Here is an 18,535-nt window from a genome sequence, read left to right on the forward strand (position 1 = left end):
CGATCGGAGGTCAGACGGCGAGTAGATCGGAGTTGAAAAAGAGGTTGAGGGGAAGAGGAAAACTGGAATTTTCCAGAAAAATATGCGTCTGATGGGGGTTTATAATATCTTAAAAAAGAAAAATGGGTAAACCATAATTTTAGCCACTTAATTTTCTGCACTTTATAACATGGTCTTCCAACTTTGAAATTTTTCAATTTAATCCTCATTTTCTTCCAAAATACCAATTAAATTTACCATATTATAATTTCTTAAAATTTAGCCCCTAAATTGGGGTGTTACAGTTTGATCACACGGGACAACCATTTTGACTGATCATTTAACTCTCCTCTCTTGTAGCTTTACCATTGAGGACATTATTTATTGTCATCGTCGTCCTCCAAAAACACCTCCGTTAGGTCATTGATCACCTAGCTGGGAACTGACATTCTTGAGATTGTAACCGTCGTCTCGGTGGCCAAACAGTTGAGTTTGTGCACCGAAAGAAATAAACATGACCATGAACTGCAATTCACCATTTTCACGATGATATTGAAGCAGATCAAAAAGAATGGTTGCTTTTATCGATGTTCCAAGTCTAATACCTTTCGGAGTGGCCAACTTCTGTTGCAAGACACGGCATAAAACATAGCGGCCGCATGAATACACGGTGATAATCTTCGTATCCTTGCATTAGTGCAAACAAGTAAAATCGATAAATAACCATGATCTTGTATTACTGGTTTATTCAAGTCAATACATCAATGGTGAAGAAACACAGAACCATCACATGAAAACACAACATAATGCATGCTCACAACAAAGCCTTTCGCACATCGACAACACTCAACTACAGCTATCGTTCAACGGCTCCACACTAATCAGGATCATGCCCGTAACTTACTACATCGTGAGTCCAGGACAACCCACACATTTGCCCACTTGTTACGATCAAAAACCTATCATGAATTGGGAGCAACACCCGCACAGGAAAAAACGAACACAGATATGGTGGAGCAGCAACAAAACCTTCTCAGCAATATGATTTGCTTTCACCTCCATAGGTAGTTCAAGTTCAACATCATTTAAATGCAGACCAGCTAAGCGAAGCACTCAAGACAGATCACAACAACTACCCTCTTGCCCTCGAACATAAATGGGATGAACTCCACGGGCTCCTTACTTGAACCAGCTCATTTCATATTATACTATCACAGACATTTTACGTTTTTATAATTGAATATCAATAAAAGTAATCATTCCTCTTATCCTGTTTGATTATCCTCGTAAAATGGTGATTTGCAGTACACGATCGTGTTTATTTCCCTCGGTATACAACTTCAACTACATAGAGGGACCCAACCATGATCAAATGTTAAGGGATACAATAGTTTTATATCAAAACAACAATATATTAATTATTTAATCTTAAAAACTGAGAGAACAAAGATCTTATTTAACTAATATTTAAACTAAAAAAGACTTAAAATGTTATTATACCGAAAAGTTATGGGAGAAGCCCCTCCCGGACACCATGTAAACCCGTCCCTGACTACATAGCCACTGAGAAGAAAACTGTAACTTATAATCTCAAGGACACTAATTCCCAATTTGGGTGAACGATGGCTTAACGACAATATATTTGGAGGACGAAGGTAAATGTACGATAAAGAGAAATGTCATCCGGAGTCAAGTTATACGAAAGAGTCAAATGACTAGTCAAAATGATTGTTCCACATGATCAAGCGGTATCATGCCAATCAATTTAATGCATCACATCAATATTCTGTTATTGGCGTGTGATTAAACTATTATAAATCAATACATCAGTGATCAAATCAATTGTAGGTTTAGTGGGATAAGGTATTAGATCTCTTAAGTAAGGTTAGTGATTCAAATATTGACGATTGCGAATGGAGCAAACTGGATTGAGAGGATCGCTCTTGCCTTTGCAATACTCAACCCAAATTAATCGATCAATAGATAATATATAGATCACATATCAAAATCCACAAACTGTGTTATGTGTACAAAAACATATCTAATCAATATTTTTTATCAAAATTTTAGACAAAAAGATGTCATTTCCAATTGTGTATTTTCAAATTTTAGTAGAAAGATGTTATTTAGATAAACAATTAGAAATTGGAATTATTTTAGTATTTAATATTAAAATATATATTTTTGATTAAAAAATGCCTATATTATCCACATGACGTCAGTGTATGAAGCGGCGCTCACTTGAGCGACACGCAAGATTAGGCATTCATATAATATCCTGCCATTTTTCAAAACTCACCTCTTTCCCGCCGGCGGTGTTTGTTTGCTTTGCTCTTCATAGTTTACTAATTTCTGAAAAATTTAAGAATTTTGCTAGGATTTTTTCCGTGCTTTGCTTTGATTCGCATTACTCTTCTCCGTATAAAAGAGAAATTAAAAGTAAATCAATCAGTAGAAATTCATAAATTTCAAGCCAAAAAAAGGAGAAAAACCAGAGAGAGAGAAAGGAGATTGATGGGGTTGAACGACGAATCCAATGGGTGGCGTGGCATCAACGATTCACCGCTCTGCAGGATCGCATTTTTCACCTTCACTTTCCCGTCGCAATCGTTGCTCTCTTATGGCCTCTCCTCCCCTTTTCCATTTCTATTTTATTTATTTATTTGTAAGTAATTAGGGTTTACCTCTGTTTGATCGGTGTTTTCTAGAAACAGTGATTATTATTGCTTACAATGAAGAATCTGTTTCCGTACATTTATGTGATATATGAAGATTCTCTTTATGTTGTTGTCATGAATCGCTGTTTTTAGTTACAATCTTTATGTATTTTTAGTTTGCCATGGCGCTATGATCTTCATTTTTTTCTCCCAAAGAATTAACGTTATCTTAACTCTGCCTGTCCTGAAACAGGCAAGTGCCGAATCAACTGATGGACTCAGGCCAACTTTCTTTTCAACAAATGTGGTGGTTTGTACTATTGAGGTGAAGAAATGTTTCTGTCATTTTGGTGTTAAGTTCCTACAGAAGGAGATTTTGGAGTTGGATTCTTTCAATTGGAAGCTAGAAATATTTTGTAAAAAAACAAAAGGTTCCGTTATATAGTTTTTCTTAATTACTTTGTTGGCTAATTTGTTCTAACTCTGTAAATCTTTAGCTGAGATAAGGGTGACAAATTGGACTTCATTACAGGAACAAGAACATCTGGTGGTGGAAAGCCTCTTCATTGGACTTCATGTCTCAAAATTGCAGTGGATTTGGCCACTGGGTTGCTTATATTCACCAAAATCCAGGCTTAACTCATGGGAATTTGAAATCCTCCAATGTTTTGTTAGGCCCCGACTTTGAATCATGCCTCACGGACTCAACCAGCCGATGTTTACAGCTTCGGTGTTCTCCTCCTCGAGCTGCTAACGGGCAAAACTCCATTCCAAGACCTTGTTCAAGAGCACGGCTCAGATATCCCTCAGTGGGTAAGATCGGTTCGTGAAGAAGAGACCGAGTTTGGGGACGAACCTTCCTCAGGAAACGAAACAGCCGAGGGGAAGCTTCAAGCTCTTTTAAACATCGCAATGGCTTGCATTACTCATGCACCTGGAAACCGTCCCCCAATGCGGGAAGTTCTAAAGATGATCACAGACGTAAGAGCCGAAGCACAAGTTTCGTCAAACAGTAGCGACCATTCACCCGGACAGTGGTCGGACACCGTTCAGAGCTTTCCTAGAGAGGAACATCTAAGCATAAAACAAAGCCTTTGGCATAAGATTTTTGCAGGCATTCAATTCAAACTGCTCTCCAATTCTTTCCCATTGAAACTCTCATAAGTCTTCCACTTATAATTGTAGTGAGTGTTGTAAAGGTTTCCCCATTTCTTTAATTTTCCTTTTTGCAGTTGTAAAAGGTTGAGCAACTTTTGTTGGTGGGAATTGTTTGATTTGATGTATTTTAATATGCAGCGGATTCTACGGTTTCTGATAGTAACCCTGAAATATTCTTCATCCGAATTCGAATAAATGTGACAAGAAATACAAGATTCCGAAATCATACGAGTAAAAGCATGCATTCAGTGATAAGAAAAAGAAGAAAAACATGAGCCGTGATTGGATTGACAATAAAATAGAATGGAACAGTGATTCGACTCATGATAAAGAGATTACAGGTCCCAAAACTGGGAAAATGAGATCTATACAAATTTTCCGTCATGGCGACTAATGTGATATACAAGTTTTTGTGAACATAGGAAGAAAAAGATCCCACCAGATTCATATGCATCTACAGTAGAAGATATGTGCCTCCGGTATAATCCGTTTTCAATCTTGACAATTACGGAATTCCCTATCGGCTCCTTGACTCCTGCTTGGGATGGATCCGCTAGCTGTGCCGAATATCAACTGGATACAGAAAGAATAAAAACAAAACATTGGAACAAAATGCTCCTTTGCAGGTTCATTCAAGAGTAACCGAATTCCTAATTCTTTGTTGTTATGCTTTCATTAAATCCGGTTAGTTACAGGTTTGCTTCAGTGTTAGGTCGTTGAGAACTATACTTATCTTTAAATCTGCCATTATAGAATTAAAGAATTCTGATTCCTGAAAACTCACGGTACGTTACCTGACTTGCATCAGGCAAGATGCTATTCGCTAACTCCTCATCAACAGATATGGGCAATGGCGACATCTGACTCATTAAACCGGGCATAGCTCTCATGCTGCAAAAAGCCACCGTAGAAATTAGTTACCCCAAAGTATAGGCAACACTAAACATAAGAAACGAGCCAAAAGTGCTTGTCAAGGGCATTGATGACCAATTGATAATTAGAAAGAACATGCACGTACTCGTTTAGGATGGTGGTAATATTGTTCCTTGCATAACAGAAGTGATCAATGTTATCCTGCAACTGTTCATAAAAGCTTTACTTAATAGGCTAGCCCGAGAAGACCATCAACAAGAATCATATATGATACAAGGCAATCACAAATAAGATTCACAAACACATTCAAAAGAACAATAATAGATTGACGCCGTGACCTCATCCATAAAAGAAACGGGCCCACTTAATAACGATGGGCAGTGTGCAATGGTACAGACAGAAGACCGTTTTTATTTGTTGTCAAATAGGGTAAAATTGCATATGCGTGGTGCAAGGGAAGCACAACTAGACATATCGGTTGATTGTTGATCTGGTCTATAATCCTAATGATGAACCAAGAGTTAGCTGAAATCGAATTCACGGATATTTCATATGTCATCTTATTAAATCAGGTTGTAAATGAAGCTAAAAGTTTTGGACAATGATGACAGAACATAATTTTTTGCTTTTCAGAGTTTCAACATTGTTATAAATTTTTGCCAACTCCCACTAAAATGGCATCAAGATTCATCATCTAAAGGAATCATTATCACCTTATTTAACCTATTGGACTTTACAGCAAAAACTAATAACCTGCAGATAAAAAAAATGTGCACAAACAAAACGACAAGGAGTTCATCTCATCTAGCACCTATTTTTACCATATAATAGCATATTGACTATAAAAATTTGTTGAGAACTCGAGAATGATATACTCACCTTGTACGAGGAAAGATTGGATTTGATTTGACTAAAAACTTGGGCATTTTGTTTCAAACGATGCAAAATTGTACCACTTATTCCTGAAAATACGCAAGGGAATTAACTGCTAGAAATTACTGAACACAAGCAGACATGGTGTCAGAAAGCTCAATTCAGGAAAACCATAATTCAACGATGCAATACTTAAAATCTATCGACAGCATGACTTGTGATAACTTCTCAATATCCTTTTTGTAATTATCTGATATTTGAATATTATAAAGAGAGTATGTGTATAACAAATTGATGTTACTGGCTAGAAAATTGTTTTTAATTATTAAGGTTCCAAAGAAAGTTTCTTTTTTTATAGACTATTAGGCCTCGTTAAAAACCCTCTAGTTGCCCTCCATATTACAATAGTAACATGAAGGACAAAAGAAGAGGGAAAAGAGTGCCTACTACTTTTATTAATCAGGAGAATAATACACTGCCATCCCTTACATCAAACTTTAGAAGCCTTAATCCTAATTACATAAGACTTAAAAACTTCTTCCTGCAGAAACTTTAACACTAATTACTTAAGACAGAAAACAAAATCCCTGCAGAAATGTAAGGGAGTCTAGCACCCTAACACACCAAAAACATAGCCTAACGATCATCCTATACCATCCTTAGCTAGTATGTCCGCTTCCCAGTTAGCAGCTCTCAAGATTTGCCTTAACATAATATCCTTCCCTTCCATTATAGAAACAATCTCCTTCACCAAGGATAGAAACATAGGAGAGCTTAGTTCCGGATTCTTGATCCAGTTCAAAGCATTACTTGAATCCGATTCCAAAATAATCCTCTTATTAAGACCAACACCTGAATCAGACAACATGTACAACCCCCTCTTTATCGCCAATAATTCTGCCATAATCCGAGGTCCCCCCCCAACCATATCAGAGAACCAGTGAATCAACACACCTCTGCTGTCCCTTATGAGTCCACCTATACCACCTTTATTACAACCACTCACCATCGCCCCATCAACATTAATCTTTATGAACCCGTCTGGAGGAGGAACCCAACAAGTAGGTTTGGATCCACTTTTTTTCTGTCTACCAATCGAATCAGCAAGAGTTAAGTCACCCACTAGGGAGTCGAAAGGGATCTGCACAGCGTCAAAACTAGCAGCAAACCAAGAGACTGTTCGAAATCGAGCAATAAAGAACATCCTCACCACATCCAGCTTTCCTTTCATAAAGATAACCTCATTCCTACATTTCCATATAGACCACAACACCGCCCTTAAGATAAATTTCCAAATACTGGAATTCTGTTGTAGCTCATCCCACATAATAATAAAGTCTAAGATGTTACTAGGGATCACCAAAGAAACATTCCACAAATTCGCAAATCTAGCCCACAAGCCCCAAACTACCTCACAGTGAAAAAAAAGATGAGAAACAGATTCCACAAACCTTCCACACAACGAACATAAAGGGTCTTCAATCCCAGCCACTCCTCGCTTCAACAATTCCTCTTTAACCGCCACTCTCTGATGAACAACTTGCCATATGAAAGTTTCAACACGTGGAGGAGCTATCCCGACCCAAATATGTTTGTCCCACTTAGCCTGAATCCCCTAATTACCAGCCGTATCAAAAAAATTATTAATACAAGACTTAGTTGAAAAACAACCCTCTCCATTCCCGAACCAAATCCAGTAATCGTCCTCCTCAAGAAAAAGTGAGATGTTATTCAACATAGAAATCAACTGCAACCATTGTTCAATCTCCCAATCCACTAGATTTCTTCTCATTTGAATGTCCCACACCCAGTTTGCTGCATTGTTCACCCTAAACTCCACCACTTTACCCACTTTATTATTCGAAAATGCATACAATCTAGGGAACAAGTCTTTAAGAGGGACTTCTCTCAACCAAATATCATGCCAAAACTCCACATAATGCCCATTTCCAGCTTTCAAACGTAAGTTTCTCCTAATCCAATCTCCAAACTCATCACTAGAAAAGAAGTTATTAATCACACCTCTCCAAATCCAAGAGGCTCGAGCAGTCGAAGTATTCCCCAACATTTTGGAATTCAGATCCAAATTGTTCACACAACAAAACCCACTTTCCCATCAGTGCTCTGTTCAGAATAGCTAAATTTGGAATCCCTAGACCCCCCAACCTTCTCGGCTTACTGACCAAATTCCAGTTCACCCAATGTATGTTTCTTCTATATGTCGAACCCCCCCATAAAAATGAAACCATGATCGAATTTAATTTCTGCAACACAGTTTTTGGAATTCTAAAAATAGAAAGGAAATAAGTGGGAATGGAGCACAACACTGATTTAACCAACACCACCCTACCTGCTAACGCTAGAGAGTTTACCTTCAAACCAGTCAACTTATTATGAAACCTTTGTACTATTGGCTCCCACATTACAACAGAGTTTCTCTTGGACCCCAAAGGCAATCCTAGATACTCTGCTGGAAAATTACCCACTGAGCAACCAATTTCATTAGACCGACCAGCTAGCACCTCCTCCTCAACATTTATTCCAAAAATTATGCTCTTAACTAAATTAATCTTCAGTCCCACCAATAACTCATAGATCAGTAACACCCTTCTAATATTCTTCAAATCCCGGATTGAAGCTTTGGAAAAAATAATAAGGTCATCCGCAAACTGCAAATGCGATAGCTTGAAGGAACTTTCTTGAACCCCTAACTCAAAGCCCGAAAACAATCCCATATCCACTGCTTTAGTTAACAACAAATGAAGCAATTCACCACCCAAATTGAATAACAAGGGGGATAACGAGCAACCCTGTCTAAGTCCTTTTTCAGTGTGAATTCTATCCGTAGGAGTACCATTTAGTAAAACTGAAATAGAAGCAGTTGACATACACTGATACATCCAAGAGCACCAATCTACCAAATCATAGGCTCTCTTGAAATCCACCTTAAAGACTACCCCCTCCAACTCTCTCTTCCTCCAAAAATCGATTCCTTCATTTGCTATAAACGAACAGTCCAAAATATTCCTCCCTTGAATAAACGCAAATTGAGATGGACTAATTATCTCATTAATGCACAAACTGAATCTTCTAGCTAGGACCTTTGACAAAATTTTATATAAACCTCCCACAAGGCTAATAGGCCTAAAGTCCTCCATCCCCTCCGGATTATCCTTCTTAGGTATAAGGGAAATAAATGAATGATTCACCTCCAAGTCCCATTCCTTCCCCACATAAAATTCCTTAAAAAACAGCATAATATCCTCCTTCAAAGAAGACCCGAATTTCTTAAAAAAAACCCCTAAATTCAGACTATTCGGCCCGGGAACTTTGTTGATGTCCGAGTTGGCAATTGCTTCCCAAACTTCCTCCTCTGAAAATGGCTTCTCAAGTGCTAAACTCTGTCCTACCGATAATTTTAGAAAATCCAAATCTAATTCCTCAGCCTCCAAAGAATTATTCTGACTAAACAGGCCATTAAAAAACTCTACCACTGAAGCTCTAATTAAGGTAGGATCTACTACTACTTCATTACCCACCTTGAGGGACTTAATGCCATTTTTTCTTTCTCTAACTGTAGCACTATGATGAAAAAATCTGATGTTCTTATCACCATCCATTCTCCATTTCAGTCTTGATTTTTGCAACCAAATCGATTCTTCTTTCTTTTGTAGCTCCCTTAGTTCTTTTTTTTGCTTCAATTATTGATTTCATTGACACCGAAGGAAGACCTTGCTGCATTTCCAATTCCAATTCCTGAATTTCTTTCTCCAATAATCTGATTTTTCCCGGTAACTCTAAATAACCCCTCCCAGACCAATTCTTTACCACACCCTTCACCCTGTTCAGCACCTTAGACATGGGCTTCCCTTTTTCCTCTTTACAAAGTTTAACTAGCTCCTTCTCCATCATCTCACTAAACCCATCCTCCTCCATTACATAATTAAACAGTCTGAACGGTTTCTGCCCCCAATTACATTCTTTGTTCTCCAACAGAATAATATTGTGGTCTGAAACAGACCTTGGCTGCAATGACTGACTTATCTTTGGAAAACAAGCTAGTAATCTCTGGTCAACCAAAAATCGATCCAACCTCTCAAACGTGGGAGCTTCCCTATTATTGCACCACGTAAAACGACCTCCAGACAAAGGCAAATCAAACAAATTGGCCTTACTCACAAAGTCTCTAAACATATTCATTGTTACAGAATTCACAACCCCTCCTTTCTCTTCCTGTGACAACACTGCATTGAAATCACCTCCTAAGCATAATGGACAGTCAACATTATCCAAAAATGATAATAATTCCCTGAAAAACATCTCTTTATCTGCATCCACACTAGGGCCATACACATTAATAAAACAACAGCTTCCTAGTACTCCTTCCAAAATCCCTTTTATTACTACAAATCTACTATTAATGACTACATCCTTCACCACAAACTCCTTCTGATTCCACAAGGTTATTAGATCACCATCATAGCCTACAGAAGGAGATATTGCCGAACCAGTAAGTATTTTACCCCCCCATTTTCCTCACCAACATATGACTGACAACCTCTAATTTTGACTCTTGCAAAAATACAATTGTAGGTTTCTTCTCATCAACAAATTTCCTAATTGCTCGAGCTTTCACCCTTCTACCCAACCCTCTAACATTCCAAGACAACATCGACCACTCAACCATCATTAACATACCATAACCTTACTTCCCAGTTACAACTACATTCCCTCTTTCGAGTTCCTTTCATTAGCCATAGGAATCATTTTGTCCATAAAAGCTTTCTGTCCTCCTTTGAACTTCACACCCAATAACTTGGAAACATTCTAACATTCCAAAGCCTCTGCCACCCCCTCTATCTCATTCACTTCAAAGGATTCAGATTCCTTACCATTGCAACTCTTAACTTCCCACCTCCTGGAATATACATTCTTATAAAAACCTCTCTCAATTTTACTTACTGACGCGCATTATCCAGAATGACGACGCATCACCGGTGAGACATACCCGTTCTGCAACTTTAAAACAGCTCCTTCAACATTAGTTACTTCTACAGAATTAATGGCAGCAATATTTGATCTTAAATTCCCTTGAACATGCCCATTTGTTAGACTCCTATCCATGCTGTTACTAAGCCCATTTTCTTGAGCAACCGTGTCCTGGCCCAATATGATATCTCCAATGCTCCTCTCCTTTTCTCTCCCTTCATTAAAATCCTCTGACACTCCCTGTTGACTGTGAACACCACCTACTACTGTCTCCTCAGAACAAAAGTCAACAGCCAACATTTTTTTAGAGCCTACTTTTCCATTCAAATTTCCTTGTTGAGCCCCCCGAACCCATGCTTCAACCCTGTCTTGAGAATCTGACAAGGACTGATGCCCCAACTGCTCTTCCTGTCCTTCATGAATATCCCGCTGGCTCTAGTCCGATGAATTCTCCTCCCAAGGATCCACTGTTCGGTCTTCTTCTACCATATCATCCAAGACCGGAAAAAAATCATCACTCCCTTCCACCTTAATTTTAATGGTAAACGATCTTCCATACGCATTGACGGAGACCTGAGAAGGAATATCAAAAGGACTCTCCACCCTCAACAACAAATGTGCCACTCTACAATCCGTTTTCTGAACTGTTTGCTCCTGGATCTTCACTAGCTTGCCCCATCTCGCTGCCAAGTTTGTAAAGAATGGAACCGTCCAACAATTTAATGGAACACCTATCAAGGAAACTGTACAATAAGCTAATGGAACACCATTCTCATCCACAACAGATTCCAACCTTTCGAACCAGAAGGACAATTCCTCCCACTTATCTTCCATCGCTGCTTTTTTCTCCTTCATTGAATGAAAGACTATCAAACATGCATTTTTTGCATATCCCCATCTTGCCACCTTGACATTGAAACCCTCGGTCCTTAAAGCCCTCTGCACAAATTCTACTTCAAAAATCCCCTTACAAATTCCTGTTAAAGACGACCTTAGCCATATCCTCTCCTCCATTGGAATAAACACTTGCAGAGACTTTTTCACCTCCCTCTTGTCTCCAACGTTACTCATATGGTGGCCATCAACTTTTTTCACCCCCAATATTGTATCCTTATATGTCCTACCATCATGAAACTTGTTTAACAGCTCCTTCCCTACATCATCCACTCTGGGTATTGGTTTTTTCCTTTTGGACTCCTCTGCACCTGCATCTCTTGACCCCACCACAATACTTCGCTTCAAGTTCCTCGCACACTATTCCTCTGATATTTTGCAATCGACACCAATACCCTCCTCCCATCGATCACTACGTTATTCATACGCTCCACTGCCTTCAGCAATCCTCCTTACTTGCAAAATGCACAAAGGCAAACGTACTGACCTTATAGTTAGATCTCCTATTAACAAATGGGATAAACACCTTAATCGCCTTGCCATGAAAACTAAAATGTTTCCATAAAGCACTTCTATGCGCTCCCTTACTGAGATTATCTACGAACGCTACCCACGGAACTCCTCTTAACTCTGCTCTACCTCTGTCTAAAGAAGTATTCCCTTCGAACTCCACGTTCACTCTCTCTCTGGCTTTCTCACTCATGTTTTGACGTTATGTCAGATATGGTTCCAAAGAAAGTTTAATACCCTACAAATAAAAAATAGCATGTTTTACCATCAAAGGAGAATCATGCAATCTCAAAAGAACAAGTCTTACAATCTTATATTATTTGATAATCATTAAAATTCAAATTCCTTTATATTTCCTCTTTTTTTGTACTGAATTTTGGCATACTCAACATTTAAACTGAAGTGTATATGTAATTTCAATTGTGAATCAACCTTTTGCTTTATTTTTAAATGCACAACATGTTTAGGTTGCTATTATTTTGCTAATGTTCACTGAGTTTCTCTTCAGCTTTGACTGATTCAAGCTGCTAAACATCATCTCGAAAGATAACCCAGAAGTTAGTCTTACATTAACTTGAGATAACTAAAAAGAAAAAGAAATATAGATAAATGCTGATATAAAGATATTAGTGCAAAGAAATTACAGATGAAAGAAGCTGCTACTTCTCGATGGTAATATAAAATACAAACCTTCAGAAGGCATTCTTTCGATCTGGTCCGGATGGTGCATCATAAAAGGAAATGCAGCCATGTTTAGTGGCAGAGTTGTGGGCATATTCACCTGAAAAGATGATTGCACCTGCTTATCCTGAAGAAGTATGATCTTTAGAATCGAGTTCCCCAATCACATTACATCCTAAGGGCATTAGTCAATTCAGGAAATTAAAACAGGATTTCACTTGCAAATTGAGATACAGTGAATTTAGTTAATGTCAACTTTTTGGTCACAGTACTGTTTGTAACCTAACTAGAAAGAAAGAATGCAACTGGGAAAATTCCAACAAAAAGAAAATAAAAGCATCACAACCACAGATGTGAGCAGAAGAAAAAAGATGTGCTCCCCAATTAGTAAACAAGCTTGGATAGAGATTAATCCATGTATACAATAAGCTTAATAAATGATTTTTATTCTTGGCATAAATGAGTGGTTCGGACAAAGCAACCTTAACTTATTTAGACTCATTATCACAGAGCTCAAAATGAGCTTGGAAGTTAAAACACGTTTCCGTGATCTATCTAGTATTCAAGCCTTCAATTTCATGCTCCACTGTCCAACATACAACTGTTTAGTCTTGCATAATAACAATAACATTTTAAAATGATTCCTTGTGCTGTTGAACATCAATAATTTGCCCTCAAGTAGTATGTGAACATGTCACGACTAGAGAAGTAATGGTAATCAGAATACGGACAATAATATCCATTGATAATTCAAAAGTTCATCAGCATACCTTCCTATTGTTCACCTTTTTTCCAGCATTAGGTTCTTCGGGTCTCCTTCGCTTTCTCTTCCAATTTCCAAAAAAAAAAATACTTTTACACCTTAATAAAGATAAACCTACAGATAATTTTAGATATACAAATATATCTTCTAATAAATAAAAAGTATGAAAGAAAATAAAAAGATTGATCGAGTGTTATAGCCATATCCATTTTTGGAAGGCCATAAGTTAATTTTGATTCTCTATTTAAGGCTTAGGTTGTGATTTTATTTCTTTCCTTGCTTTTCTTGATTATGTTTTTTTTCAGTCGATTTGTTTTCCTTTTGAGAATATATTTCCTCGTATGTAATGAGACCAGTCTTTATCTAGCGGGACATATGAAATAATAAAACTTCAGAAACATTAAAAAAATTCTAAAATGATCATGGTCTCTCCTAAATCGACTCCTGAGGTTTCAGCCTGCCTTTGGTGAGCTGAACTATGAATATGAAAACACAAGACCGTAACATCTGGTATTCACAACGATCCCCGCTTAGACTCTCAATGCAATGATGTTGGAAGCTATTCAAGAAGCACTTCAGCGCATTGACAGCATGTTTGATTGATGGTGCACTGAATGGAGAGATGAATTTTGTGCAAATAGAAGAAATCAAGATAATAAGAATATGAAGACAAACTAGGTGTTCGATGAAATATCAACAAAAGAGAAAGACCCTTTATCTAAATAAAACCAACCCATGGCGGCCCCTACCAATGTATTTTCTTTGTCCTATACATCAAGCCCTTCTAAACATGTCTTGACAAAAATCCTAACAATCACAAGTAACTTCAATTCCTTGTCTTATTCATCAACCCTTCCCAAACTCAAAACTGACAACTTATCATTTTCTTTATACCAGGTCCAAAAAACCTTCAACTTCATATAAAAAATGTTTAATGGGTTATGGGTCTACACTTCTTGGTCTGTTTTTGAAAATATTGAATGCCGATGAGAAGTTTGAAGAGATTTATTCAATGGTGCTACTGAATGAGAACATGTTTGTGGAGGAATAAGGTCTGTATTGATTCCGGCTATTAGTAATGGATGGGATCTTTTCTCAAGTTCATCCCAGCCACAAGCTTGAGAACAAGCTCTTTCTCCAGAAGGGGAGTAATGTTAGGAAAGGCCATTAGTTAATTTTGATTCTCTATTTAAGGCTTAGGCTGTGGTTTGATTTCTTTCCTTAGGTTTCTTGATTATGTTTTTATTTCAGTTGATTTATTTTCCTTTTAATAATATATTTTATCTTATGTAATGAGATTGGTCCTTACAAAACCTAAATTGGAATTTTTTTTAAAAAAAGAACAAAGATCAAGGTCTCTCTTTTAACGAGTCCGAGGTTTCAGTCTCCATTTTATGAGCTAAACTATGGATCCAAAAATTCAATGTTACATGAGTTTCAATTTCTCCAAGCAATGTCAATGCTAACCCTGGTTTCTTGACTCCATAATCTATACCCAGCCAATCAAAACTGCAATGTAACTATTGGCAGCTAAAAGCATTTTCAAAAATGGGACGAAGCAACAAAAGCCAGTAACTTCTTGTTATTGTTTAAATAGGGGGAAAGATCAATAAATTAATTACAACTCTCACTTAATAATAATAAATCACTTTGGCCTAATTAGGATAAGATCAAAACAAAAATAAAGGTATTTGGATTAAGCAGATGCATTTAGCATATCAGAACTAATAATTTTTTAAACCACTTTGGCCTAATTAGGATAAGATCAAAACAAAAATAAAGGTATTTGGGTTAAGCAGATGCATTTAGCATATCAGAACTAATAATTTTTTAACACCAACTTTTCATACATGAACAAAGAGTGATGCATAGACCATTTTATTCAAGAAATTAAAAATCAGTAAAAATGATTGTAGGAATTCATCATTAAAAAAACATGTAACTTACTTGCATCCACCGGCACCTCAATGCAACATCACGTACGGCTTTACCAGGCAAGATAGCCGCAATCTTTACGTACTTCATAAAATTTGGTTCCTCTTTATATCTGTATACATGGACATTGAAATGAAAATAATCAACACGTCATTTAGAGAGGGGGGAGAGAAAAACATTTACCTAATAAGTTATGTAGCTCAGACTCTTCATATTTATTAATAATACCATATCCAGCACCCAGGTCCAACAAGTATTTGGAAATGGGTATAGGATTCGGCCCTACAAATATGTAGAAAACTTTGAAAACATTGAAATACCCATATCTGACAATTACACCCAATTCATAGCAATAGCTAATAACTACCTTCTTAAAAACAGTTCTATAAAAAAAAGCATGAGCAAAAACACAGCAATCCAAGTAACATAATTAGATAATCTATTATGTAACTATGAATAATTCAGCTATATTACTTGAACTAGCAGCGCAAATTATAAGACATGCATACAAAATGAGAAACCGGATACATCACCTAAAAGGCTTTGAATAAGAAGCAGAACGAATTAATTATACATACTCTTCAAGAACGTCTTCCAGTATACGCTGCTCATCAGCAGACCATTCAACAGCCAATCCTGTGCCATGCTTGAACTCTGCAATGGAATCGAGGGAAGAGCCAGAAGGGTTGCCAGGTAGGATCAAAGTAGGGGAGGTGGTACTGGAATTCCCCGGCAAGATAGTTGACGGTGGTACAAGGTAACCACCGAGTGGAATCATCTCGGACCTGTTCATAATAGAACCTAAACTATTTCCATGGTGAAACCCCGTGAGCGACTCTGTCGTCATGGTTCCTTTTTTTTTCAGGCTATCTCACCCAGAATCCACTTCCCACAAAACCAAACCCAAAATCAAATGTGAAAAAGAAAAACTAAACTAATTTACTTCGTCCCCATCATCTTTTACACAGACAAGTTCCTTCAAAAGCGTTTCGAATTTCGTTGTTATCAAAACCCTACAATTGCATACAATTGAAATTAACATAAAGAAAATATAATTCCAAATCGAATAACAATCTCGAAAATTCAAATCCAAAACTGAATCCATAAAAATGAACTGAATAAAGAATCTTGAGCAGAACAACCACACGAAGAATAGAAGGAGAGAAGAATTTACTTTTCGGAGATCAACTTTCCGACGAAGCCTTAAGTGGTTTACTGTTTTTGCCTTTTTCTCCCGCACTGCTACACCACTGCTCTGCAAATACTATTTTTCACCTTTTTCTCAAGGCCTAACAGACGTGTTCTGGGTCGGGCCGAGTTAAGATTCCGATGCCAAAAAGTTGTCAATCTCGAACCCACGAGCCGAGTCGAGTTCAAGTATTGTTTAGTTCTACTCGAGTTGAAAACGCTAAAATAGAACTCAACTCAAATACTTCCGAGTTTAAAATTTTCAAGGTCGACTCGAACCCGAAATCCTGAACTGAAGCTCGTGAGTAACTCGAAAAAGGCTCGAAATGAAAAATAAATTTTTTAAACTTAACTCGATTGAAGTCTCAAACTCAAATCCGAATTTGAACCTTAAATATATGAAAATCTTACTGTATTTTTAAAAAAAATTAATAAATAAATGTTAATATTATTAATAATTTATTTTTTTAAATAAAATTTTAATATATTATATTTTCAAACTGCTCACGAGCTTTTCGAGTCGAATATCAAGTAGCTCGTTTCGGCTCGTTATGAACTCGAGTCGAGCTCGAGTTGAGTCCATTCGATCCGAGTATTTATCGAGCCTTGATCGAGTCGATCTCGAGTAGCTCGCGATCTGTCTCGTATCATTTACAGCTCTACCGGTAACATTGGCTCAAAACCCTAGACAAATTAATTATTTAATTCAATACGATATTTTTATTTTAATAACTAAGATATTTATTATGAAATTTTATTTAAAAAATTTAAAATTTCACTCAAAAATACAATTCACTACTAAATCAAACTCTTAAAACAACAAAGGGAAGAAGATCGAATATCTCAAGGTTACTAATTTTCTTAGATGAAATCACATATTCAAAGTAAATAACACTAATTACTTATCTTACTACACATATTTTTGTTAAAAGACAAACATCTGGTTTTATAATTAAGGGTCTGTTTGTTTGAATGTAATTGGTTTTTCGGAATTTGAATTACTGAAAAATGAATTACTGGAATTTGAATTTTGGAAAATGAATTACATTTCTGGAAAACGTTTTCCGGAATATGTTTTCCGTAAAATGAATTATATTTTTCTGAAAAACATCTGGAAAACGTTTTATGATGTTTGGAATATGTTATTTAAACTTTTTTTCCACTAGTTGAAGAGTTTTTTAAAAATTATTTATTATAAATATTAAATACAATAAATAATATTATTTATCATAAAAAAATTTTATTATTAAAAATAATTTATTTATTATTAAATAGTATTTTTATAATTTTATTAATAAAAATATTAATTTTTGTATATTTTATTGAAATAAAAATATTATAAATATTATAAATTATTTATTAAAGTAATAGTGTTATATTATGTTTTAAAAATATTAATTAGTATATTTTAAATATCTTTATTAAAATATTATTTAAATATATAAATAATAGTATTCATTATTAAATATATAAAAAAATTATTATATATTATTAAAATAAAAATAATATCTTATATTATTATAATATAATTGATTATTTTATATAATATTAAAATATATATTATATTATATAAATATTAATAAATTAATAAATAATATTTGATGAAAATGATATTAAAATATTTTATTAATATTAAATTCATAAAATAAAATTATTTTAGTATTTATTCTTTGAAGTGAAAAGTTCGGAAAAAGACTTACGGAAAATAAATCCGTAAGTCATTTTCCATAAAACAAAAAGGAAATTTTGTTACTAGGAAAATGAATTACGTTCAGGAAAATCAATTACGTGAAACAAACACTGGAAAACATTTTCCAGAAAATGAATTACGTGAAACAAACACGGGAAAACATTTTCCGGAAAACGAATCATGTGAAACAAACACGAGAATTCAGGGAAAACCAATTCCATAATTTCAATTACGGCAAACAAACAGACCCTAAGTGATAAATTTATCAATCACCAAGGATGGAACCGAGGGGGCTGATTGGTGGGACAATCGTCCCCACTGAAGATTTAAAATCATTATAAATTA

General features: G+C 36.0%; 1 protein-coding gene and 1 pseudogene across 4 annotated transcripts; one reads left to right on the forward strand and one right to left on the reverse strand.

Annotated features, from left to right (window-relative positions):
- The first annotated feature begins 2,889 nt into the window (after positions 1 to 2,889).
- Positions 2,890 to 3,895, forward strand: LOC120115955 (annotated as a pseudogene).
- A 218-nt stretch (positions 3,896 to 4,113) lies between these two features.
- On the reverse strand, positions 4,114 to 16,219 carry LOC120115830. 4 transcript variants are annotated; one of them, XM_039136432.1, is made up of 8 exons: positions 15,891 to 16,210; positions 15,325 to 15,424; positions 13,385 to 13,441; positions 12,624 to 12,741; positions 5,547 to 5,629; positions 4,813 to 4,874; positions 4,589 to 4,685; positions 4,120 to 4,367 (listed from the first exon to the last, which is right to left on the reverse strand). In XM_039136432.1, exons 1-8 carry the CDS (start codon positions 16,157 to 16,159, stop codon positions 4,287 to 4,289), a joined length of 867 nt encoding a protein of 288 aa, XP_038992363.1. In that variant the 5' UTR covers positions 16,160 to 16,210; the 3' UTR covers positions 4,120 to 4,286. The 4 variants fall into 4 exon arrangements, with proteins under 4 accessions (XP_038992366.1, XP_038992363.1, XP_038992364.1 ...); XM_039136433.1 differs by having other exon boundaries at positions 4,122 to 4,367; positions 12,624 to 12,714; XM_039136434.1 differs by having other exon boundaries at positions 4,266 to 4,367; positions 4,813 to 4,839; positions 15,891 to 16,215.
- Between the last annotated feature and the right edge of the window lie 2,316 nt (positions 16,220 to 18,535).

The sequence above is a fragment of the Hibiscus syriacus genome, unplaced genomic scaffold, assembly GCF_006381635.1.
Source record: "Hibiscus syriacus cultivar Baekdansim isolate YM2019G1 unplaced genomic scaffold, ASM638163v2 tig00110279_pilon, whole genome shotgun sequence".
NCBI lineage: Eukaryota > Viridiplantae > Streptophyta > Magnoliopsida > Malvales > Malvaceae > Hibiscus > Hibiscus syriacus.

Bases quoted from the DNA above. Each gene is read 5' to 3' on its own strand.
- LOC120115830 (XM_039136432.1), bottom strand. From the start codon at position 16,159: ATGACGACAGAGTCGCTCACGGGGTTTCACCATGGAAATAGTTTAGGT. The intron at 13,442-15,324 runs GTAAGTTACATG...GGAAATTGGAAG, and splicing joins TGAGGTGCCGGTGGATGCAA to AGAAAGCGAAGGAGACCCGA. The intron at 5,630-12,623 runs GTTTGTATTTTA...GCGTATTTTCAG, and splicing joins CGAAAGAATGCCTTCTGAAG to GAATAAGTGGTACAATTTTG.